Genomic DNA, 26960 nt, shown 5'->3' on the forward strand with positions numbered 1-26960 from the left:
GTGTGTGTGTGTGAATTAAAAAAATTATAAATAGCAGGGTCCTATTTCCTTTGCCCATTAAATTGCTGGGCAGCATGGCAAAGTGACAAGCCATGATTACCAGGCAACTGATCATGTGGCATGCAAAGCAGATGTTATACTGCTCTGCTGCTGCCCTTCCTACCACCAACTATAATTCTTAGGTAGGAAGTGCATCTCCAGTTAGGCAAGACTCCTGCCCGAAATCCTGGAGAGCTGCTGCCAGTCAATGTTGACAGTACTAAGCTAGATAGACCAATGGTCCTGACTTTCTGTAAGGCAGCTTCCCATGTCCCTAATGTCCTAAGCATCTTCGGAAAGCGACGCAATATCTAATTCAGGCAAACTTTTTTTTTCACTGCAGAGGGAGAGCAGTGGGGTCTTTAGGGCTGGACTGCAACAAATAATACATATGTTTAAAAAATTGATCCTGCATTTCTGTTGTTACATATTCCAGAAACTTAAGGGGTAATAAATGGTGGTGGTTTCTTACAACAGTCAAATAGAATTGCACAGCACCATGCTTTTTGATGAGCTGATAAGGTGGTTTTTTAATCTTTACAGTACAATGAGTAGTAATAACTTAAGCAGCTGTGCGGCCAGGTCTTGTCAGTAATGGTCAGCTTTTCCATTACAGAAGAATCCCTCTCGTGTTAAGGGAAGAAAAGTCTGAGGCTTTGCATCCACGTGCACAGACATTGACTGCTGGATCTGGGACAGCACAGCGCCACGTGCCGAAAGCACGGCTGCTTGAAGGGAGCAAGTGGCCACGGAAGATATGATGCCACTCTCAGACTAGTTAAAAAAAGACCCAAGGGGAGTAGTCTGTTGGCTCACAGAGGCAGGCTAAACTTTCTGCAGCTGAAACACTGCTGTAAAAGTTTCCTTTTGCTTCCCCCTTCCCCAAGCATTGAAAAATCCAAGGCAGGTTTTTAAAAGTTAAGGATCCACTGGAGAAGAGAGTCTGAGAGACCTATGGACTGTTTGGTCAAAACATACTCAGGTTGAGAAAACAGGAGTAGGAAGCAGGTGATGCAGGCAGTGCGAGTCCACGGGAACTGGAAGGCAAGGAAACTGAGCCAATGACAGGCACAGCCACCTGCTTTAGGTTTGGTTGCTATCCCCCTCCTTGCTATGCTTGTCCCATGGCTCAGAGCAGTTTTGCATTTACTCCACAGCTTTACCCTGGAAAAGATGCTCTTTACTGATGAATCAGAATGAACAGCAATCCATGGGAAATGCAATTGCCATTTGGTCTGATTCAGTGGTAAGTTGCGGGTTTCCCCAGGGGAAAATGGTGGGGCAAATGGTGGCATGGACAAGCCCTAAGACTAAGGAGGAGGGGGAAGGTGTCAGGCAATTCCACCCCTTAGGCTGGTTGTAAGTAGCAAGGCAGGCAAGTGAGGGCTGGTTAAGCAAAGGTGGAGATTAGTGGGGCTGTGCCCCACTTGCTCTAATGGACCAACCTCCACAGCCTGCAGAAGAACCAGGGCAACCCCTGAATCCAAAGAAGTCAGACTAATCTTCACCCAACCTTACCATCCGATGTCTATCATGATGGCTCCACAACTTGCTTCTCTCCCGACTTCTGTATTAACCATACCTTTAAGACAGGAGCAGGGAACCCTTTTGCTGTTGCTGTTGTGAGCCATATTTCCTTGGGGGTAACCTGTAGTAGGTCACATGCTGGTGGTACATAAAGCCACAACCAGTTGTGGATGCAACAGCACCTTTTCCTTCCCTCTCTGCCCATCACCCTTTTTTCTCTCTCATGTCCCATTTTGTGCCTTCTTGTCACCCACATGAAACTAGGCCAAAGACCACTAGGGCACAGGATAAAACAGAATGCCCATCCCTCACTGGCCCTGCTTCACCCCCCAAATGTTTTTGCCTGGTTGGAATGTGTCCTTGAACTTTGATACAGTGGTACCTCGGTTCTCAAACGAAATCTGTACTGGAAGCCATTAGACTTCTGAAACGTTCGAAAACCGAGGTGCGGCTTCCCATTGGTTGCAATAGCTTCTTGCACTCAGTGGAAGCCAAGTTGCACGTTCCAAAAAATGTTTGAAAATGGAAGCATTTGCTTCTGGGTTTTTGGTGTTCAAGAACCAAAACATAAGACAACGGAGGCATTTGGGAACCAATGTTCCACTGTAATGTGTCTTGCTTATCTGGATGGAGGACAGAGACGAGCGACTGAGTGTTGTAAAGACCAAACTACTGTCCAGTGCTCCAATTTTCCTTTGTTTGCTCTGCTCACTTTTGCTTCCTGCTTCTGCCCACCACTGACATGTGGCCCCACAAACATATGCCAGAGGGAAATGTGGCCTTTCAGCTGAAAAATGTTCCCCAACCCTGGCTGAAGCGGAAATCACTCCAAGGTGATTTTTGCTTGGATTGCGAGAGTGGTCACCATCTGTTTAGAGTCCAAGTTGGTGTCAGGCAATTCCATCCCTTAGGCTAACTGAGTCTACAGGGCCTCAGGCAAAAACATCCCCCAGACCTGCCACCTGAACTCTTTCCCCCAAAGTGGAGATACCCAATATTGTGTGTGTGTGTGTGTGTGTGTGTGTGTGTGTGTGTGTGTGTTCTGGTACTCACCATGAAGTTGTTACAGCAAGTGCCACACTTTTAACAGTTAGGTGGGAAAGATGCCGGTACTGCATACCCTGGAATACCCCCAGGAAAAAGCACAGGATATACCAAGATTTGAGCCTCTGATCAAGGATGAAGCTAAGCATAGGACAGTGTGAACTGCAGGGAGTTTTCCTACCAGTTTCCAGGTCAATTCATGAATGCAAGACACATTGTATGGATGCAACAGGCACCAGATCAACCAGAAGCCTGTGAATGTTCTGATATATACACAAGCCAAGGCCTCTGCTCCTCTACCTCCTACGCAGATAATTTATTTCCCATTTCCTCCCACCCCCAAAGTATGATTTTTCAAGTCCCTAGGAAGAGTTAGGTCAGCGCAAACTGATTCATCAGGGTAGATCGGAATGGCCTTGAATTAACCTCATACACTTCAGTCCTTAGCAAATGGAAAAGCAGTAGGCAGATTGCATGATTGAAGCATTCCAGAGAGAGCTGACCTCTGTCTAGACATCCATCTTTTCCTCCAGTCTCTGCTCTGAGAATGCAGATGTGGCCCTGGGGAAGCCAGTGACTACCCAAGCCACCTTGGACATTCTGTGACCTCCCCAAGTTGAGTCATCTCCAAGAGAACCAGGGTGGAATGCAAAAAGCCCACACATTCAAGGAAGAGAGCAAAAGGCATTCTAATCATGATTGGTGCTTCTCTAATAAAACATCCTCAAAGAGGCATATGGAGAAATCTAGGGTGAAGTACAGCAGTACGTATCTCACTTGCAGTAAGTGGATCTATACTTACTCCCTTGGGAAAGATGGCCAAACCACCAAACTAAGTTGAACTCGGGAGCAATAGACTGTTCCTCCTTCCATGAGAATCCAGCTGTTGATTGGCCAGCCCTTGTGAGAATCATGGAACACCTCCCTCCTGCCAGGTGTGCAGAGTGATCTGCACCTTCTCTCTTATTTTGCACCTGGTCAACCTGATTTAAATGTAAAAGCATTGTAGGTATCTTTAAATAAAAGCCAACTGGTGAAGGGGAAAACCTTCACTGGAATCAGAGTCAGGTACATGTGTTAGAAAAGAGTCAGTTAGGAGGAGAGCTTACCCTAGAACAGAAAAGCCCAAACCTGGTTGTGGCATGAGGGGCATCTGTCTTCATCCATACATTGTCAGGTGAAGAGGCATCTATATTTACCCTACGTACAATGTATTTTGTACATTTTGTATAGTGTAATATAAATAGAAGGAGCCTTGCCTTCTATCCTTATCTGATCTGCTCCCGCCTGCCTACTCCAGGGTTTAGCCCTGAACAATGATTCTGGGATCCTGCTGTGGAAAACACCTGCCCTAAATCTGCCTACAGATACACCCCTCCCCCGCCTCTGACTTGCTTTTAGCATCAGCCTAGATCTGCAGAACCCAAGTTTGCAAACACGGCCTAAAGGTGCATCCTACCTTAATCCATATTTTATTGTTCATTTATCAACATTCTTCTAAATGGAATTTGAGAACTGTGCGCCCTGACTACAACAATGGTTTGCCAAATGAATTGGAGGCAACTTGTTCTCACAGGTCTAAGCAGCTGACGCTTCAGGGGCTAAGCCCTGCTCAATACCGAGCTGTGCTTACCTCTATTTGGTTGAGCTGGGAGTCATCAAACCTGAAGCCAGGGATTCTCTTTTCACTGCAGACCACACCCACATCCTCGGTGTGTTTGCAGTCTGATACGCCCCAGCCGTTCGAGGTGCATACAGCCAACGAAGCCTCTCTGCCATTGCAGTGGACATTGTCCAACCAGATTCTGCCTACAGAGGAAAGACAAGAAATAAAGATCCCGAAACCGTGCCACACATTTTGATTACTGTGACTGAGTGGTCATATATTCTCCTTCCAAGACATCAGGGTGGTCCAACTTTTCATAACAAGTGGGTTGCGAGAGTACTTTGAGATGGAAATCCCGGGGAGCGGGGAGGAGCAAGGCCAAAATTTGACGGGTTTCCCCCCCCCCCCCCAGAAGAAGGTGCAAGGCTCTGGCAGGGTCCTAGAGCCCTAGACCTTCTTCCAAAGCTGTCAAAGCATTAACTAGGCTTTGAGAAGGAGCCTGGAGGACTCTAGGACCCTGTCGGAGCCCTCATACCTTCTTCCCAAAGCCCAGTACCTTGCTTACCTGGCTTTGGGAGGGCGGTGCAAAGGCTGTCAGGGCAGGGGGCATCAAATGTTGCCCAGGGCTGCCAAAAAAAGGCCTGAGGACCCCATGCAATATATATTGAAGGCCACCAACCTGGACAGCTTTCAAAGGAGGATAAGGCCACACATTGCTGCTAGACAAGATTGCTATATAATACCTCCAGTATCAGCATGTCTCTGAATACCAGTGGCTGGGGAACATGAACAGGAGAGTGCAATAGTTCTCATGTCCTGCTCATGGGCTTTCCAGAGGCACATGACTGGACACTGCACAAAACCCTCACTCCCCCCTCCTTTCTGTGTCAATCATCTGATGGTGCTGTATCAGTTTACAAGGGTCAGAATAAAGTGACCTTTATCACAGGTTCCTCCCATTGAAACCTGCAAGAGTATCACTTCACAATGCAGCAATGTCACTAAATTCCACTAGTTTTGCTGATTAGCCTCCAATTATCCAGGCTGAAAAATCATCCTTCTATATTTAGCAGCTTCCACATCTATCCAAAGGCACCAGCTATTCAATAAACAGCTGTAGAGGGGGGTTCAGTTTAACCACTGACTGAGTCATCTAAATGGAGAGGGGGGTATCAGGATGTGTGGTATAGGGGCTATAGTTTGGGACTTAAAGCAGAGAGACTTGGGTTAAAAACACCACTCAGCATACGGCTTACAGTACAAGATGACTTTAAGCCAGTTGGCCTGTCTCTCTCAACCTAAGCTGGCAGTGGCCCTATCATACCTCAGGGTGAAGTGAGGTATGTCTTCAGGCAGTTTCTGAATGGGGCAGCAATGATTTTTAAAGTACTAGCTCTAGCTGGAGTGGTAGTGGGATGCCACTTGGGCAACGAAAGGGTCTAACCTACGCTGTAGAGTGCTTGTGAAACTAAAAAGGTGGTAGTGTTCTGAAGTGGAGGACAAGGCTCTGGTAGGATTCAGACTAGATGCAGACCTGCACTTAGCTCTGAAGTTGCTCCAGCAATGAGCAAGCTGAAACCCAGCACTTTTATAGCAAGCCCACCAGGCTGCTAGCAACCTAACTGTTGATATCACCTCTGTTGCAAAATGCTGCTCTAATTAAAAGGTTCCATCCCTCTCTAGTAATCTCCTACTTCAACAGAGCACAGGAAGTACAGGCCTTCTACAGTCGGGTCAGAGGATAGCAATGGGGTGGTAGTCGGGCACAAGTCAATTGGGAGCAGTGCCTACCTTTCAGGTTCAGAGTTCTTGCCTCCATCACCTGATGGAGAGGGACCTGACTCCTAGTCCCTGGCAGGTGGGGCTGTGTAGACCACCTCAAGTTACTTGGAGGGAGGGTGGGATCAAAATATAAACAGGCATCATAATACCTCTAGCTTATTTAATGGCAGCATTCTGAAATTGGAATCTCACCTTTTGGAAAATGGAATAAATGCTGTAAGCTTTACTCTACCTGGGAGAGCTGCCAGAAAGGCAAAGCAGGACTATGGTTGAGACAGACAGAGGCCCATTGGGAGGTTAAATTCCAGCTAGTAGTTATGAGAAAGCTAAAGCCTCTAAAATTCTGAATCAATGGGTGCAGATTTTTACCACCCCCTCTCTCCATTAATGTTACAAAAGGAAGTAAAGTTACTGAAGGACTGCATAAGGACTAGGCTGGGCAGATGCAAAATGGGATTTTCAGGAGGTGCAGCGTGCATTACAGGATCATTGCTGGAACTCTAATTCCCATCTGTCCCAGCCAGCATGGCCAGTGGTCAGAGATGATGGGGGGTTGATGGGCATGATAATGATGCAAATGCAAGCTCTCTCAGAGGCCCAGAGAGGCCCCAGACATGCCCATCTTTTGAGGCCCCTAGCCATAACAAAAAGGGTGAATGGTTTGCTTATATAATCTGCTGATCTGGAAGGGAATGCTCATCCCACTCTAATCTTGTGCCATCCAAACGAAAAAACAAGATTTTATCCACACTGTGTTGGAAAGGGTTAGGAATTATTCCATTTTTCATGAATGTTGAGCCCACAGTACAGTGCAAAATTTATGGGGAAATGTCTTTGACACCATCTTTTCCATCATGTCCAGGAATTGAAGTCTGACCCATCCTTGGCTCTATTTTCATTGGAAAGTGGTGAAAACCCAGTGATTAAACACAATGGCCTAGTGGTTGGTTGGTTTGTTGTTGTTGACAGCAGTGCAACCAGTTGTTGCTCGTCATTGGAAAGCCAAATCAGAGCCACTAACGGAGACCTGGATTATATCTGAGACATAGCTCTCTGAGATAGCCTTACACAGAGGAGGAGGGCTATATCTCAAAAAGGGATCGGTTTGCTGAAGTTTCTGTTTCTTCTTCATAAATTGTTGTTGTTGGCACCCATCTGTCTTGAGAGACAATGGAGTGTGCCTCCAGGGGTGAAGTCAAACCACTGCTTTAGCAGCACCCAAGTCAGGACACACACTTGGGCAGTGCATATGGAGGTCCTGGGCTGGCCAGACAACATGACCCCCCTCTGAGTCTCGCTGATGTGGCCCAAAGGAAAGCAGAGCAAGACGTTTGGCACCTGCTTGGCTGCAGGAGTTGCTCTCTATCCAGTTCTTGGGGTTCTCCATAGGACACCCCCCTGTCCAGGATGCACCCTGCTCCACCCCCACAAGTACTTTTGTCTGGATGGAATGCAACTTTGAACTGTAGACAAAGCCTCTTGCTTGTGCAGATGGAGGTGTGGTGCTGGTGGGGATGTGTGGGTAGAAACCTCTGGCTTTTGTGTGCCTGCAGTGTAACCTGCTCTACAAAGGCTAAGAGTCACATCCATTGCTCTGCCCACCACTGCTATGTAGACCCCTAAGAAAATGTGTATGAAAAAGGTTCCTTGCCTCTGGGCTAATGTTTGCTAGCAGAAGGCAGGAGAAAGCAAATGCTCTTCATGCACAGGAACAAGGAAAAGCCTTACCTTCTCCCTTGCCATACTTAGAAGCAGGGCTCCAGGACACGGCCTCCACGTAGCCCAGCTGCCGACAGACCACGTGCGCAGCGTGGATGGTGAAGTCGTCATCGCACACGGTGCCCCACTCTCCGTTGTAGAAGACTTCCACTCGCCCTTCGTTGTGCTTCCTCTTCTGCCCTGACAACCGCAGCTGGATATGAGGGACGTCAGCTGGCAGGGGAGGCAGCTGCTGCGGAGGCTGTTGCTCAGGGTAGTGCGGCCAATGTTCATATTGGGCCAAGGTCAGGTGGCTCAGGCATGCAAGGAGGAGCAATGTGAGCAAAGAGTGGTTTGGGCTGAAATCTAGGAACCTCTCCATTTTGGGAAACTGTGGTCCCCCCAGAAGCCAAGTCCTTTATCAGCTGAGGTTAGTAGAGAGAGGATCAGGAGGCAGCTGGGCTGGTTTGCTGGAAGGAAAGAAATGGGCTGTGAGAAGGATGCCAGCTGCTAAAGACTGTTAAGCAATGGATTCAGCTGTTGCAAAACAAGCCTCCGCTAGTGCAGCTGTTGCATTGGATTCCTTTAAACTCTGCAAGAGCCATGGCCCATGTTGTCTTATTTTTGGTAATGTGTAAGTGGCTTCCTGACCTCCCCCTGAGGGCTAGTTCACACATGCATCTCCCTCCCTGACTACAGCATTGGATGGGCCTTCTGTGATTGCAGGTATAACACCACACACATGCAAAAGGGCAATAAAAACACAGAGTTATATCCAACAATGTCGCCTCCTCAGCACAAGGACGTCTGCTTGGGCAAAAGGACTCCCTCTCCTCCTCACCCCACACTCCACATGCTGCAAATCTGCTCTGGTTTCCCCCCACCCCTCCAGAAACTATTTGGGGTGGTGGTCATAAAGAGGACAAAGGAAGAGGAGAGAGAGAAGTTCCACCGAATAGAAATAAGTCTTTGGGAAAAGGTATGACTTTGGTAGATCCAACCCACAACACTTTTTCTTTTTAAAAAGAATTTCTAATCTGAAACACTCGTTAGCCCAGATTCCTTGGCTCCCTTGGTTCCAGATATGCTAAGATGGAAAGGAAGACATTCTCTGTCACCCATACTGTATAACATTTCCCTTCTTGGGGGACCAAACCCTTGTATAGATGATGGGATATTTGCTTATGTCCTGTACTGGTAGATCAACAACCCTGAAATAAATGATATCTCTGGAATTATTTATTTTTTTGAAAAATCTGATCTGCAATTTATACAAATCTAATAATTCATCATACATTTTGCATTTTTATGTGCTCAGTTTCTTTTGGTGGGAAGGGATTGGTGGATTGGGGAATGCTATGGACATAGTGTATCTTGATTTCAGTAAGGCTTTTGACAAAGTCCCCCATGATCATCTTGCAGATAAGCTCGTAAAATGTGGGCTGGACAAGGTAACTTAGGTGGATTTGTAGCTAATTGACTGATTGAACCCAATGAGTGCTCACTAAGGACTCCTCATCATCCTGGAAAAATGTGGCAAGTGGGGTGCCACAGGGTTCTGTCCTGGGCCCATTGTTGTTCAACACCTTTATAAATGACTTGGATGAAGGTATTGAGGGGATGTTTATCAAAGTAGCAGATTACACCAAAGTGGGAGTAGCTAATGTTGCAGAAGACAGAATCAGGATTCAAGATGACCTTAACAGATTGGAGAATTGAGCCAAAACTAACAAAATGAATTTCAATTGGGAGAAATGTAAGGTTCTATACTTAGGCAGGAAGAACCAGCTGCACAAGCATAAGATGGGGGACACCTAGACTACCAGTAGTACATGTGAAAAGGATCAAGGGGTCTTAATAGACCATAAGTTTAACATGAGTCAACCGTGTGATGCAACAGCAAAAAAAACCTATTCTAGGCTGCATCAACAGAAGTCTAGTGTTCAAGGGAATACTCCCACTCTATTCTGCACTTGGGAGTACTTTGTCCAGTTCTGAGCACCACAATTTTAGCAGCATATTAGCAGCATGCTGGAACATGTGCAGAGGCAACCAAGGCTCTGGAAACCTAAGCTTATGTGGAACAGTTCAGGGAGCTGTGGATGTTTAGCCTGGAAAAGAAGAGACTGAGAGGAGATATGTAGCCATCTTCAAATATCTGAAAGATTGTCACATGGAAGATGGAGCAACTTGTTTTCTCCTGCTCTGGAGGCCAGGACTCGAACTAATGGCTTCAGGTGAAAATAAAAGAGATTCTGACTAAACATCAGGAAGAACTTTCTGACAGTAAGAGCTGTTCCAGCAGAATGGACTGCCTCAGGAGGTGGTGGACTCTCCTTCCTTGGAGGTTTTGAAGCAGAGGTTGGATGGGCTGCATTGTTGAGATTCCTGGATTGCAAGGGGTTGGACTAGATGACCTTTGGGTTCCCTTCCAACGCTACAGTTCTATGATTCTATGGCTCTTGCTGAACCTCAGATGCCTGGGAAAGAGAGTCATCCCACTGCTTTCGCAGCCACTAAAGAGACTCAGCACAAGATCAGTCCGTTCCGCTGCCCTCCTCCTGAATCTTCCAAACAAGGGGAATTTCCCAGGGCTCACACTGAGCTTCAGGAGAAGGGCAAGGAACTCTCCAGGCCAGCCAAAGCCAGCAGCCAGCCAAAGGTTGAAAGAGAAATAGTCTTAACTGATTGCAATATTGCATTTTGACACGGCTGGGTAACCCACCCTGGGACGTAGAATCATAGAATCATTGAATCATCGAATCATAGAGTTGGAAGAGACCACAAGGGCCATCGAGTCCAACCCCTGCCACGTTATGGTGAAGTGGTAGGTAAGAAATCTAAGAAATGTGAGGAACAAAAGTACAGTGGAATATAAACCCTCAATAACTTAAACACTTAACTCTGTTAATTAAATAACACTGTTAACTGGGCTCAAGGTTTGAATTAAGCCCAAGATGTTTAATCAAGGAATCGAAAGGATGAGTCTCATTCAGGATACTCTGTTCCCTTTCCTGATTTTTGTCGTTGATGTTGTTTTCCCCCACAATAGTCAGCTAACTTTCTGTAGCGACTGAACATGCTTAACCTTCATTGGCCTGTTTTTGGGGCTGTTCAGCCCAACAGGAGGTTTCCCCCCCACTGAAGTTGTGTGTTGTGTGTTGTTGTTTTTTTGTTTTTGTATCTCTGCAAAAGTTGGGGCTCTTCTGAGGTTACTAATAACCTCCATCTTTTTGTGGGTGACTAAAAGAAAAACACCTAGAGAACTGACTTTGCTGTTAGCATAAACCGTATGATAAAATGCTGGATCCACTGAGCACGTCTCCTTTGTCTTCATTTCTGCCCTCCCAACCTGTATCGCAAAAAGAACGGATGTGGAGGATTTTGATCTGTTTAACAACCTGCACTGTCTGCTTGGTGCTGATGTGTGGCAGGGCCTTCATGGCAGTGGCTCCCATTTATTAACATTCAGGAGGAATTTTAAAACACTCCTGTTCACCCAGGCATTTGTTGGCTGAGAGAGACCCCAGCAGCCTTGAGATTATTAGCTGTGTTGCTGTTTTAAAATGCTCTCAAAGTTTTCCTATGCTTGAAGTATTTTCATTTCATTTTAAATTGTATTACTCTCTGTTTGTAGTTCTGGGCTCCCCTGGGAGGAAGGGTGGGGTAGAGATGTAATAAACAACAGAAACCAGTGATGATATAAGCAAACAGTTCCTTTAAACTGTGAGTTGGGTCACTCTCTTTCTTTCATTCCTTCTTTCTGTGTCTCCCTCTGTACCATGTTTAATAAAAAAAGAAGGAAGTGGCAGATCCTCAAATAAATAAATACTGTGGCCCACTGTTCACAATAGAGAGAATAATATCCCCCTCCCACAAGGCCCCTGAAATGATGTCATGTACGGAGTATTTCCATTACTGAATGTCTGGTTTTAACCACAGGACCACCAAAAAGACCCAGATGAGATTCTCCCCTCTCCACTTTTAGGGAGAGTGGCCTGCCACCCCCTGCCTGTGCATCATTTTCCTCCCCAGCCAACATTTTATGCTGGGGGTGGGGGGCAGGGGCTGAAACCACAGGGACATGCTCAGAGCATCTCAAGACCCTCTGATTCAGCTGGGGAGGGACTTAAAAAGACAAGGCAGAAACGTGAGCCTGCTTCTTGGCCTCAAACTGAGCCGGCTGGTTCACTCGCTGCCAATTTCTTTTGTCATCCTTGCAAGCGGCACGTGAAGCGGTCGGAAGGGCCATGTGTGTGGAATAGCTTCCACGTGAAGCGAGGCCAGGCAGCAGCGAGAGAAGCCCACCACTGGACTTCCCAGAGTAGGATTACTCTCCCTAGCAGCCGCCAAAACACAGGAAAGAATCAGCTCATAAACAGACATCTAGGAAAGAGGCTGTTTTCAGCACCAAGTGCAAAAACGTGATAAGGGAAAGAGAAGACCAGCCTTTTGCTAAGCGTTGCCCTCTTGGAGAACCAATGTGGTGCAGTGGCTGGAGTGTCAGACCCAGGAGACCAAAGTTCAAAACTCCACTTGGCCAAGAAGCTCAGTGGGCTGGTCACTGTCTCTCAGCCGACCCTGCCTCACAGAGGAAAGATGGGATCAATATAATAATAAATGGATGGTGCTGCCAGTTTTGCTGACCTGCCTAATCACTCCAAAGGTCTAAACAAGGATCTTGTTTCCCACAGGGGCCAACAAGGAAGGGCACAAGCAGGGCATGGATGCAACAGCTCTCTCCTGTTGTTGTTACCCAGCAACTGGTATCTAGAGGTATACTGCATCTGAACCTGGAGGTTCACCCATGTTTCCTAAAGAGCAATGTTAGACAAGCTTTACAGGCCTGAGCTGATAGAGCAAACATGAGTTATTTGCAAGAGCACGGCTTCTGTTCAAATAGAGACGCTCTTAATTCAAACGGCTGAAACTCAGATGGGGTTAGCATTACCAAAGCAGGTCCGATCATGCCATTTGGGGTGAGTGTAATTGTATGTGTAGGCCCCATTCCTCAACCTAGTTTTCCAAATAGCTACAACCCCCATCATCCCTGATCACTGGCTACGTTGGCTGGGGGTGATGGCAGCTGTAGTTCAAAAAAGCTGGAAGGCACCAGGTTGGGACAGTTGGTGTACACCTGTTGGTACCCTGAAAGGTACAATGTTTCCGGTTTTGAGAGCCCCACTTAACCGGGCCATGCAGGAACCCCTTCATATCTGCGCCTTCTATACATGCTGCATGCTATTATTTCCTGCTCTCCTGAAAGCAGAAGCTTTAAAACAGTCACATGCTGAAAAGCTATTACAACAGATCCCCTCCTTCTACTGCCGGAGGTGATTAATTGGGTTTAATAGCTTTTCAATGTGGTTTACCCTGGAAAAAATGGCAGTTCTTCATGTTTCAGAGCATTGCAGAACCTTAGCCAGGTCAGAATCAAACATTGTTGAAGTCAAGTTTCCTGCTCTGAGGAAGGATTCTAAACATCTCAGTCCCCACCCAGCCCTGCGTCCAACTGGTGGGCATCTGCTGGTGAAAGAACTTATGATCCAACAGATACATTTGCTAATACACCCCACGCTCACTGGGAAGACTGGGAGGAAGTAGACCCTGGGCCTCCTGTCAGATGCTGTTGATGAGCAACTTCAAGGCCCCTATTTTCTCTTCTTAGGGTTATATTTAAACCTGGCAGGCCAGGCAGCCCTTCAGATAGAAAGCTGTCCTTTTACAGAGCACTATCACCTGTAAAGTAGCACACATGGCCCCCTGCACTAATTCTCCATCATGCTCAACAGGAAGTCATAAACAAGGAATCATCTGCAAACAGGAAACATTTAATTAATGTTAAAAAGCATCTTTGTGGACTGGGACTTGTGGGGTTGGGGGAGTTCTATTTCATTTGCACTTTAATGAAAAGCCACCTAATTCATACTTCTTCAACCAGTATGTGAACCAAAGCACAGCTACCCTTTGAAATTTGCACTTCTCTGAATGTTATCAGGCAGTTCTCCACCAACCAATGTATTAGGGGGAAATGCATCAAAATGCAGACGAGTGAAAATGGCATGCAAAAGTGCATTATATTAGGGGAAATTGCTTGAAAATGTGCATATTAGTCAAGACTGTATACAAAAGTGTGTTTATGGGGAAGAATTTGCACTACAATCCTGATGAATTTTCATGAGGATGAAAAAAAACAAACCCACAAATTGCTGTGGAAATGTGGAGAACAGAATTTAAGACTGGAAAAATGAGAAATTGAGAGGACCCAAATTGAACAGATCTCCTACTTGTATTTCTACTTGTGAGTAAATACTCTTGAAGGCTGTTGGGTCTGGGTATTGCTAGATAATACAGCGCTATAAGATGGGCTGTGTGGAACCTCCAACTTGGTTTGGCTTTCAGTCAACTGCCGAGAAAGCAGTGCCTCAGCATCACTGAAAATTCACTGGAAGCAGCTCTCCTCATAAAAAACAAACCCAAATAAACAAAAACAAAACAATGCTGGTGCCACTGATCCAATCCACCATGAGCCAGGGCGACCCAACAACTAAGAAGACCAGCATACTAAAAAGCAGCACTTTAATGATTAAGAGATTGCGCTGTGAGTCACAATATCCTGGATTCACCTTTCCCCTCAACATGAACTAGCCTGGTCACCTTATGCAATCCAGTGTGTATTAGTCTCAGCCTCCCCCCCCCCCCCGCACCTGCAATATGAGGATAATAATTCTGACCTCCCTTGTTAAGAATTATGATTATGAATATGAATACTATCACCACCACCACCACCACCATAATCTAAGAAAGGGTCATGGGTTTATAAGATCAGGCTATAAGAAGTTCCTCCACAATGTTAAACTGTACAGACACGTCAGTTCTTGTGCCAGTTGAGACCTCGGCTTCCAAATGAGGTCATGTATGAATGCTGCTGCCATCAGAGAACAGGGGCTGGCCATTCAAAGCCCCTACATTAACTACAAGAAGCTTTGTGAATTCCTTTGCAGTTTGTACTCTTACAAAAAAATCACAAAGGGGTAAAAGCAGAGCAGATTCATGGAGCTTGGCTGGGCCCATTGTGAGAGAATTCAGCTTCCACAACATGATGTTTTTTTGCTGAGTGGCCAAAGCCTCCAGTGAAGAAATCTTGATCCGGAATGCAACATAATAGGGCTTGCAAGTTTTCGTTCTGAACTGGAAGCCCTGGCACCAGGAGCCGGTCTTAAATCTCTGAGCCCAGGGAGCTGCATTCTGCCATGTCAGACACCTGGTCAACCTAGCTGAGCTTTGTCTACACCAGGGATTGGAAACCTGTGGCCCTTCAGATGTGTTTGGATCATGGGAATTGCAGTCCAACCATGTCTGGAGGCTCCTAAGTTCCCCATTCGATCACAGGGTCTTCCCAGCCCTAGCTTGAGCTGCCAGGGATAGCACTGGGGACCTTTTGTATGTAAGGGAGGTGGAGATGAGTGTGGACTAGGAATGGGACACTGCTTTCAAAGGGTAGGATGGAGTGTACTCTTTGCTGTTGAGCAAAACTTACATAGCCAGAGCCAGCTTGAAGCAGTTTCCCCGGTCAGTGTGCTTGTGGTCCACTAAACTCTACATATCTCAGATAATGAGGTTTCTTTTCAGATCATTGTCCTTTGCCCTGACACAAACCAGAGATGAGCCAAGCGGTTCAAATGCTCTTGAGGGTTGATTTCCTCCTTCTAACCTTATCTTTTAACTTCTAGATCGGGGGCATATCAGGGCTGTGGATTAAGGGCTTGTCCCTTATGTGAGGTGCACATAAAGTCACGTTTCCTGTTGCCTTCCTATTCATAGACGGTGAGGGTCTGCAACAGTGTTTGGGAAGTTCATTTTTAAACAGAACTAGTTCTAGTTCTCTGCTTTTTATATACATAAAAAGTAAAAAAACAGAGACATCACCTTGCCAACAAAGGTCCGTATAGTTAAAGCTCTGGTTTTCCCAGTAGTGATGTATGGAAGTGAGAGCTGGACCATCAAGAAGGCTGATCGCCGAAGAATTGATGCTTTTGAATTCTGGTGCTGGAGGAGACTCTTGAGAGTCCCATGGACTGCAAGATCAAACCTCTCCATTCTTAAGGAAATCAGCCCTGAGTGCTCACTGGAAGGACAGATCCTGAAGCTGAGGCTCCAATACTTTGGCCACCTCATGAGAAGAGAAGACTCCCTGGAAAAGACCCTGATGTTGGGAAAGATGGAGGGCACAAGGAGAAGGGGACGACAGAGGACGAGATGGTGGGACAGTGTTCTCGAAGCTACCAGCATGAACTTGACCAAACTGCGGGAGGCAGTGGAAGACAGGGGTGCCTGGCGTGCTCTGGTCCATGGAGTCACGAAGAGTCGGACACGACTAAACAACTAAACAACAACAAAAGTTCTAGTTCAGCATGTCCAAAAGCAACTAATTCCTGTCCACACCCATCCCTTTACAAAATGAACTACTGTCATTCATGTTCAGTTCCCAGTTCCAGTTCACACGACCCTCAGCAATTTTTCCTTCAGCATTCAGACTATTACAAGCTGACGTGCCAAAATATAGAACAGCAAGCCTAAGAAAATATCAAAGCACACACACACAGTGGAATGTGAATTTTTAAATTTATTTCCCCCAGCAATTATGATCTTTAAACTCAGGGCCTTGCCTGCCCATGAGGCAAGCTGGGGTGACTGCCTTGAGTGGTGAAAGCCCACAAGGTGGAGCCCCCACAAATGTCCCACCTCAAGAGGAAAACTGCCACGCCAACAGCACCAATTTCCAGCAAGATCTCACCAAACATTTCTTACAAAAGAGGGCTTAACTTGAAGTGTGAACTGGAAAGCACCTACGGTATTTTCTAGATTCCAGTCTTGCTTATCTTTAACCCCTGTATCTTTCCTTGCTGATTTCATTTACAAACACCATGATAGTCCGACTCCGAGCATACCCACTGAAATAAATGACTTCAGTAGGTCTACTCTGAGTATGGCTAACATCAGATCTCACTGTTAGACTTTAAGGTAACACAATACACCTTGCTTCTCCCCTGCTCCCCACACAACAAAGAAACATAGGTACCCGGCCTGGAAAAAACCAGGTATTTCATCACATGGGCCAATGACATGCATGCCTCTCACACATGAGCAGGATGAATGACAACCTACACACAGAGATTGTTTCCTACATAGCAGTGCCTTCCACACACACAGTTTGTGACTCTACAGATAACCCACCCTAACGCCTCCTCAGCCCAGTCATCACCATCAACTTCCCCAAGCTCTTTGTATACAGGTATATCTTGCTTACAAAGTCACTTTATCTAAATGTTGGCCCTCCCTTGTGCACTTCCAGAGATTCCACACACACACTTCAGTAGGTGACACCTGTTATTTGATCCTCAGAAGAGGCAGGGATCTCCTGGAGCCATGAACCAAAGCACTACATAAGGGCTGCATTCAGGCCAGAAAGAATCCGTCAAATGACGTTTATATTACAGTCCCCTGAGCTCCCACATCTGGGAGCACTTTGGAAAAACCACACACACCTCTGATTCAGGATATTCACCATTTGAAGGCCACTCCAAATCCCTTTTGAGCCTGGCTCAGGACTGACGGATACAACTATCCATGGGGGGGGGGGGGCGAGCTTCAAACTTCTGACTTCCAGGAAATTCCCCCCTCCCCCATCTCTGTAGAGCCAATGTGTTATAGTGGTTATGATGTTGGACTAGGATCAGGGATCCCCACTCAGCCATAAAGTTTACAATGTAACTCTAGGATTTAGCTGTGATTGCAGGGGGTTGGACTAGATGACCCCCAAGGTCCCTTCAAAGTACCATTCTATGATTCTATCACTTTTATATGCTGGTGCCCCCTCCATGCCCCACTGCCTTTAGTTTGCAATGCACTTTTTTCATCCTCAGGTCATAACTAGCCTGTGAGGTTATCAGTACTATTCATTCCCACTATTCACCTTGTCTTTATCTATCAGATTCACAAACACTGCACATCTGATTTCCTTACGCCAAACCCTTCTGAACATTCACTCTGAAGCCTGAGAGTGGCACCATCAGCAGCGTCGTGAGGCAGAAGTTGGGGAACCCACTAAAGCAGCAGGGCTGGCTCACCAGATTTTGTAATAGCTGAATTCACACACAGTTCTGATCTGTGGCTTTCTAAGGTGAAACAAACACTACTAATAACATTGCTGAATGCTTACTGCCCCAACTTGTGGGCAATTAGCAATCCTCTCTTTCTGCCTCATTAGGTCAGGGACTGTGTGGTGGAAAGAGCCAGTCTGGCAATAGACTCATATCTGCAAAGTCACAGCATTTTGATACTGGTATTTTTATATATAAAAAAGCATTTCCCATTAACATATGCTGCTTCCCACCTATCCTCCAAGGACCCCAGAGCAGGATTTGTAGCTATCTATCTATTTAGATTTATTTTGTAAAATAAAATAAAATAAAATCATAAGTTCTTTCTGTCCTCACAACAGCCTTGTGAGGTAGGCTAGGGTGAAATATGTAGGCAGGCCCAGTATCCATAAGCGAGCTTTGGAGCTGATCTGTCATGTTTGAATTTGGGTCTCCTCAAATCCAGACTTTTATCTCCTCCTAATATGCAGTATTGGCTCCTCTTGTCCAAGAACAAAGAATGGGAAAGTGGCTCTGTTCGCGCTCCCCTTACTCTGCATCCCGTGTGCTCCCACTGCTGGTTTGGGAAGAGGTATGCACATGAAGTTAGTCACAATCCATATCTACCCTTCATCCTGTCGTTTCTTTGGCAATTGAGAAAACGACCTAGCTGCATTTTAAGTTGGAGTGCACTAAGTTGTATTGAAAACCTTTCCCAGCACCCTGGCCCCACATATTATTCAATCTGACCCACCGGAGCTTTATGGAAGGGTCCCCGCTCCCCTTCTCCTACATTTTATCCTCTTATGCCCGGGACAGCGCATGATGTTGACAGAAAGTTTGAAGGGAAGAGCAAATGGACTCTCAGGTCTCCAGCTGCTCTGTCTAAAGCGGCTGTTCAGAGGTTGATCACCCCAGTCTCTGAAAAAGCATTCTGCCAGCAGTGCTACATAGCTGTCAAGTTTCCCCTTTTCTTGCCAGGAATCCTATTCGGAATAAGGGAATTTCCCTTATAAAAAGGGGAAACGTTGACAGCTATGGCTCAGAACCCAGGAAGCAGCCAGTCCGGCGAGCGAGAGACTACGCTTCTCCAGAGTTTCAGACAGGAGACGTCTTTCCCAGTCTTAGCTGGAGACCCCAAAGACGGAATCTGGGACCTTTTGCTTGCAAAGCACGGGGTCTACGGAGCAGCGCCCCACACTCTGCAGGTTGACTCCTCCAGGTCTCTGAATGCAGATGGCACCAAAGGCAGTGCCTTTGCCCCTGAAAAAAGGAGAAAGCGAGAGAGAGATGCATGTGCCCAGAAACACCCGCAGAGAGAGTAACTCTTCCTGGTTTGCTGCTGTCTCCGTAGCTCCATCAGTTTAAGTACAGGACATCATTAATTCTCTAGTGGTTGCTCTTACCTAGCAGTTCCTGGCAGGACACCTTGCGGGGAAAGGATCCTCTTGCATAAAGCGCCTCTCCCGGACTGAGCCTGGCAGCAGTTGAGAAGAGCCTCTTCTCTTGCACATTTCACAGGAGTCTTCCTCTCAGGGCAAACCCCTCCCCGGGCCCACCCCCTCGCACGCAGCCAACACCAGCTGAGACTCAAATGGGTGATATCATGTGTTTTTTTGCTGTAATCTGAGATCTGCCTTGTGGCATTCCTGAAGCACAGGCATTGAAGCGGGGGGAGGGGGGTGATGGGGAGGGGGCGGAACTGGCTACTTTCTAGGAAACATGTATTTAAAAGTTGGCGGGCGGCCGGGGTGGGGGCTGCTCTCTGCTTCGGATGATTCATACTTTAATATGCCTATTGTATTGCAGGGGCAAAGGTGTGGGAAGGCATGTGAAAGGGGGCCAGGATGGTCATTTTATTTATTCATTTCATTCTCTCTTGGCGGGATGTTTTTCAGAAACTACAATTGGTGATCACCTTTTATCACCCCCCCCCCCCCAATTCTTCAGTCCTCAAAAGTGTGTGCTTTCTGTGTAAGTTTCTGGGAGACACGCACACAAAAATAAAATGACAAAACAAAACCCACAAATTAAATCAAAAACTTGAAAGCAGCACAGTTTAAGAAACCAGCATAAAACCAGCAGCTGTGAGTGGAGATTCCTGCTGGGATCCCTGCACTTCAGGGGGTTGGACTAGATGACCACTGGGGTCCCTTCCAGCTCTACAATCCCATGATTTTTATGACATTCAGTGAAATCAAAATAGGCACCAGGTGAGTCTCCCTGGGAACTAAATCTTGCTGTTGAGGGGCCACCAACTACAGGCCCTTCCCTGACAGCCACCCAGAGGAGGGCCTCTCCTCTGTGGAAGGTCTTATTGGTGCAGGCAGGCACATTTGGACCAACAAGCCCTTTTCTTGACATGAAAGGTGGGATATAAATTCTTTTCATTATTGACACCATCCTCATACTAGTGGTATTCTAACCCCATGAGGTCAATAGTAATGGACATAATTTCTAGGGAGGGAATGAAAGGCAAAAAAGACTGCTGGCTCCAAGATTTGGGGTGGTGGATTTGGGGTGGTGGATTTGGGGAAGAGACTCTCCATAAGCCTCTTCTATGCAGGGTCCTAATCCCTCCTCATATTTATTTAGTTTTCATTTGGTTTATGACCTGCCATTCACCAGGAGGTGCCAGAGTGAGTTACAACAATTAAAAATTCAATATGGAAAACAATGTTTAAAAAATTACCATCTCAGGCACAGAGTCAGTGGGTCTCAGATGTCAAATGCCAGGATAAAACATACAGTGGAAACTGCATAATGAAGGTGCCAGACAGAGCTCTTTGCAGAGGGAAACCCACAGCCTCCCAGTTGCCAGAACTGCCCATTAATTTACTCTCTCTCGTTGGGCACAGCTACCTGAAGATGAATGGAAAAGAGAATGCTTGTTACAGCCAGTCTTGTCCCTGCTCATTTGCTTAGACAAGATAAGGCAGCAGGCAGCTACAGTGAGCAGGAGGAGGAAGGCCAGGGATTCTAGGTGTGTTGGCCCTCCTGGCATGGGAGCCTTGGCAGGGGCCTAACAAGGTCCTCCACCCCCACAGACTTGTCATAGGGGTTACCATAGGAGTCCCAATTGTTTGGCCCGTAAGCACATTTCGAATTTTGAGGAAGCACTAAGGGCACCACCGCAAAATGGCTGTCAGGGAGTGGGGGGCAGGCCCAATCTCAAAAGGGAGACAGAAGGAAACTGGTGAGGCAAAAAAGACTAGGAAGGAAGTGAGTACAAAGCAGAGGTCGAGTCTGAGTCCCAAAACACAACAGCAAATCCTTGAAACCTATAGCTTTCTGCTCCAAAAGGCCCAAACCTGAAACAAATAACATTCCACAGAAGGCAAACTCTTTCTCTCTGTCAGCCAACTCACGCCACATCTTTCTCTCTCCCACAGTGGATCATTACCCAGACACACCTGCCCCTCAGGGCTGCTCTCTGTCCTGTCCCCCCCCCCCATCCCTCCCATCAATGCTACTCCATTTTTTAAATCCCATTTTCTGTCCTCGTGGTTGCTCCATTCCTCCACCATACTGCACCCCAGGTAAATGGACATAAGATTTCAGCCTGCCTAACAATGCAATCCTTTGCAATTTTACTCAGTTCAGTGAGATTTTCTCCCAGGGTAAAAGTGAACAGAATTGCAGCCTTTGTCAATACAGAATCTTTAATTTATTCCATAATGTTAATCCCTAAAATATAAACGATTGTGTGGTACTGTTTTGAAAGTGACCTTAAGTATAAGCAGGGTCTAGGCATGCAGGAATTAGGTAGCAAAAAAGTCCAGATTACTTACCGCTACTTTAAAAAAATAAATACTCCAAGCAAAAGTATAAAGTGGTCACAGCATGGACTTCTGCCACCCGCTTTTCCCAGCCCAGGAATTGCCATAGCTAGCCAACCATCTGCAGCTGTCTGCGCACTGTCTGCACTGCTGAAGCCAACTGGGTCTCCACAACAGCTTAGAATGGAGATGTACCTCCAGACTATGCAATTGCTATGTCTGAGGAGAGCTATTCCACCTAGAACAGATGGTCTAGCTAATTCTGGGACCCAGGAGCCAGCTACCCATAGAGCAAGTCTTACCAAGAGTCAGCCTCAGTTTACTGGCCCTCATCAAACCACATGCATAGCCTATCTGGATTCAGATGCAATGAAGAGACACAGCTGGGTGTCATTTGCATATTGGTGACATCATGTCCCAAATTCTTGGATGCTCCAATTTTAAGAGCATGGGAGACAAGATGGAACCTTGCAGGATCCCACAACTGCCAGGGGCCTGAGATACTGCTGCTGTCTGACTCCCTACTGTCCCTGAATGCTATTTTATTGTAGCAACTCTCTAGGTAGGAGCAAAACCAGGGGCACCATCTAGGGGTAACTGGGGGTCTGCAACCCCAAAATCTTTTCAAGGGGATTGGACCTCCTCAAACTTCCATGGTGATGGTGCACCTGGAAGATGCCCTGGTGATCTCAAAGGAAGGCGCCAAAGCACCGTGGAGGGCTGCCAAGAAGTGGGGACAAGGGGTACTGATGTCCCAGGCTCACAGTCAGCAGTCCCCCCCATCGGGGGGAAAAAACACATACATTTTTGAAAAAGAGCATGTCTCTGGAAAAAAAGAAAATTATGAAGCAAAAGGTGCAGGTACTCTGCTAAGCGAGATGAGCCAGCTTGGCTGCTCCCATCTTTCAGTAACCTTTTCTGAACCAGGCAGAACAGATTCTAGAAAACGGATTCTACAATTCAAAGTGCTGCTTTAGACCTATAAAGCCTTAAGCAGCTCAGGACGGCAATACCTCAAGAACTACCTCTCCCCATATGAACTGACCTGGACCCTGAGCTCACCCTCTGAGACCCATCTTTATGCGCCTCCTCCATGAGGGTTCCAGAGGGTGGCAACATAAGGACGGGCCTTTTCTGTAGTGGCGACCATCTGTGGAATGCTCTCCCCAGGGATGTTTGCCTGGCAGTGGCGTAGGTAGCTGCTTGGGCGCCCAGGGTGGCACACGTGCCCTGTGCCCGAGGGCAAAACAAGCCAGAGAAGGGCGTGCTGTACAGAGCCTTGCAGCCACCTCTCCCTCAGGTGGCAGAGGGAGAAGTGGGCCCCACACTGCCGTTTTGGGCAGCGTATAGCCTGCAGGTGCCCGAGCCACCATATCACTCGCAGGAGAGATGCGTGGCCAGGGCATGCTGCAGGCCCTGTGGTAAGTGCCATCCCCACGGTGTGGCGGCCAGTGCACCCCCCTGCCCTCCCAGCTACGCCACTGTTGCCTGTTGCCTTCTGTATACTCCTCTAGGCGCTAGGCGAAAATGTTCCTCTTTAACCAGGCCTTTGGCTGATTAACATCCGGTGCCCATTTAAATGTGTTTGGGGAGGGGGGTTATTGATTTGTTTTATTCTTGTTCTTGTTTTTATTATGTATTTTGTGCTTTCATTTTGTATTTTTGTGCTGTGAACTGCCCAGAGGTCTTCAGTTTGAATGAGGGGGAAAGTTGGCTGCCTAGGAAGAGACCCACTGATCAGCCAAAGTGATGTTCAGGGATGGAAAACCTGGACTCACCTCTGCTCCAGCCAGAATGGCCAATGCCAGGGATGATAAAATTTGGATTCCAGCCACATCTGAAGGGCCACAGGTTCCCTGTCACTGGTGTAGTGGTTAAAGAATCAGATGAGGCCTTGAGAGAACCAGATTGAGATCCCTCTCAGCCATGACTGACTGACCTTGGGCCAGTCATGCTCCCTCTCAGTCGATCTCATATCGTTGTTGGATAAACTGTGGGAACAGGCAGAACACTCATAGAATCATAGAATCCTAGAGTTGGAAGAGACCCCAAGGGCCATCGAGTCCAACCCCCTGCCAAGCAGGAAACACCATCAGAGCACTCCTGACATATGGTTGTCAGCTGCTTTGAGGAAAAATTGGGCACCAATGTAAAACGGTGTTACAATTCCCAGAGATCCTTGGGAAGTGAGATTGGTTGGTAAACCAGTCTGGAGGGAAAGGAAGTCTTCAAACATCTCTCAGCCCTCTTAATACAGTTCCCAGGATTCTTTGGGGATCCACAGCTGTTTAAAGTGGTATATAATGCCTTAAATGTATAGTGCAGTTGGGGTATTTGTCTCAATCCCCAGAGCAACTGTGGAATGGTTTATAATTTAGGGTTAGAGTGGGGATAATGGGAGGGCTGAGCATATGTGTCTGTGTTACTTTAGAACAGTCATTTCCCAACCTGGTGCTCTTCAGCTCTTTTGAACAACAGCTTCCATTACTCTTAGCTATTGGGCAAAAGGAAGGACAAGGCTGCTAGCTGACCCAGTGTTTGCTCCGCTGGAATTGACATGACCCAATTTCAGGCTCACACCACTGGTAAAGAATCCATCCTAAAAATGTTGCTTCTGTCTCCATCCATTGCTAAAGGTTGGATGCCTCAGCCATGAAGATCCTCTGGCCCAAACACAACCTCACCTTTGTCTAATTCTAGCCTGCTGCAGCTGGAAAAAGCTAACAGAGCAGGCTTGAGCTTGGTGGCATGGGCACCTCTCCTGTACTAACAGCTGTGCACACGTGGACCAAAACTGAATAGGGAGCTGTGATGCGGTCCAGACACACAAGGGAGTGCCAGCTCATTCCCCAGAAAGGATGATAAAGCAACCATCAGTGCTGGTAAACAACAAGAACAAACAAGAGGTAGGAAAAGCTATTCCTTTGAGTACACCTTCCAATGGAAAAACAACAACCTTATTGCCTCAAAATATTTGTTTTCAAGGAAAAGAATGTGACATTTTGCCTGTAATCAAAGCAAAGCTCTGAAATACCTTGATGGGATAAGTGCAAGTTTGAATGCTGAAAAGGAGAACAATAAGAAATGAACCATAGTGTCAAGAGGCAATTAGATTGCCTAACACTGTGATGTCAAGAGCACTTGGTCCAATGGAGAACTCTAGTTTCCGGGGTCATTCAGGGATGTTTTCTCCAAATCTCACATTTCAGTCCTGTCATGTTGCTTTCCTTTACACACACAGTTTCACATCCCCAAAGTATCCCCTGCATATTTGCTTGTTATCAGATTCTATATTTTTGATAGCCAATGTAAATCAGAAAACAAAATAAAGGTAAAGGTACCCCTGCCCGTACGGGCCAGTCTTGACAGACTCTGGGGTTGTGCGCCCATCTCACTTAAGAGGCCAGGGGCCAGCGCTGTCCGGAGACACTTCCGGGTCACGTGGCCAGCGTGACATTGCTGCTCTGGCGAGCCAGAGCCGCACACGGAAACGCCGTTTACCTTCCCGCTGGTAAGCAGTCCCTATTTATCTACTTGCACCCGGAGGTGCTTTCGAACTGCTAGGTTGGCAGGCGCTGGGACCGAGCAGCGGGAGCGCACCCCGCCGCAGGGATTCGAACCGCTGACCTTTCGATCGGCAAGTCCTAGGCGCTGAGGCTTTAACCCACAGCGCCACCTGCGTCCCATGAAAATACATGTACACAAAAATACATGTACACAAAAGCAATAATTCAGGAGGAAGTTAACCCAGATTTTCAGAAAGGCACATTGTCAAAACATGAAATGGGAAAAGTGCCCTACATTGTTTAAATTTTCCATTATTGAAATTGTTTGTGCAAAGTACATGCCCATTGGGCTCTGCTCTGTTTTTGTATAGTTAAGGAAAAACAAAAACCAATAAAAATACAGCCTTTTTGCATTTAGAATTGCTCTTTGTTTTTAAAAGTCCTCCTGACAATTTCAGATCAACAATGCAACCCAGCTCCCTATTGCTGGTGTATATCAGCCTACCCTATAGGTAACAAATGTTTATTATTTATTGACAAATGTATAGACTGCTATCCAACCATGACATCAGGAAAGTCTAAAAATACACAAAGGAGTAATGTATCCTCTAGGTTAGATTACTGCAATACGTTACTTTGCAGAGTTTGAAAACTGCAGCTGGTGCAGAAATTGGTGGCCAGGTTGATCGTTGGAGCAACAGAGTCTGAGCACACGGCACCGATCCTGGTCCCAACTGCAGTGGCTACCAATTAGTTTCTGAGCACAAATGTGCTGGTTGTGACCTATAAAGACTTAAAGGGCTCAGGACTCCAGTACCTCTGCTGACATGAACCAACCCAGACCCTGCAATCACCATCTTTCGGCCCTTAATTTGAAGGTTTCTTAAGTAGGTGTGGTCTCCTTTGGTGAGGCAGGAACTACTAGACTTGTCTCTTGTAGACTTGTAGAGATGTGTTTTTAGATTTTTATTTGTTGTGTTTATTGTAATTGGTTGTAGTTATTCTATTGTGTTTGCAAGCTGCTTTGAGTCATTTCTGTGAGTAAAGCGACTGATAAATGTAAATAATATCCTCCAGTGTTTCATGGAGGAAACATTTACCAATGGAAAGGTCAACAGAAGTGCAGAAGTGCTTATCTGAATGTGACCCACCAGGCATGGGTGTTCGGGGGGGGCAAGGGGGGCAGTTCCCCAAGCTGATCCAAAATCCTCAGATTCCCAACTTTAATTTTTTAAAAATAGTAAGCTTCAAGTATTTCTGGAACCTGGAATTTGAAGTTAATTGTGCAGACACTCTTCTCATTTGGTTCATGAGAAGCTTGCCTGCTCCCACCTTTGGTTACGTGTATATATTTATTTCCCCTTCATGGATCACTGCCTTGCTGTGGCGAAGGGGCTTGAATAACTCAAAGAAACTATGAACTATGCTGAGCAGGGCATCCAAGATGGACAGGTCATAGTGGAGAGTTTAAACCAAACGTGATCCACCTGGAGGAGGAACCGGCAAGCCACTCCAGTATCCCTGCCAAGAAAACTCCATGGACAAAGACAACAACATATATTTATTTATTTATTCATTCTGAATATTTCTCTCGCCACACAACCCCCTGGCCCAGGAAAAGTCCTGTGGATGCCCCCACTCCCCTTCACCAGGCTTCTCAGTCTGGCTTGCAAGACTTTCCACTGGCCCTCCCCTCCCTGTACCTGTCCTGGCTATTGGGGTGCAGGCAGGTGTGTGTGAAAGTGAGAGAGGGAGTGGCCACGCGAACTTTGCCAAAACATTTGCACATTGTAATTTATATCTCTGAGTTCACATCTAGAAACCATTATTATAATTT

General features: G+C 46.6%; 1 protein-coding gene across 2 annotated transcripts in view; it reads right to left on the minus strand.

The window, feature by feature from the left end:
- Positions 1-19377, minus strand: part of LOXL2 (lysyl oxidase like 2) — a 76690-nt gene extending 57313 nt beyond the window's left edge. For both annotated transcript variants that reach the window (XR_014558126.1, XM_083713553.1), the window contains exons 1-3: positions 19245-19377; positions 7727-8166; positions 4244-4419 (exon numbers count right to left, since the gene is read on the minus strand). Coding sequence is in view for 1 of the 2 variants with exons in the window: in XM_083713553.1 (XP_083569679.1) it covers positions 4244-4419; positions 7727-8078 (528 nt within the window). In the remaining variant the exon portion in view is untranslated. The remainder of the gene's footprint in view (positions 1-4243; positions 4420-7726; positions 8167-19244) is intronic.
- Positions 19378-26960: the final 7583 nt, after the last annotated feature.

This window comes from Podarcis gaigeae (genome assembly GCF_964106915.1).
Source record: "Podarcis gaigeae genome assembly, chromosome: 15".
Taxonomy (NCBI): domain Eukaryota; kingdom Metazoa; phylum Chordata; class Lepidosauria; order Squamata; family Lacertidae; genus Podarcis; species Podarcis gaigeae.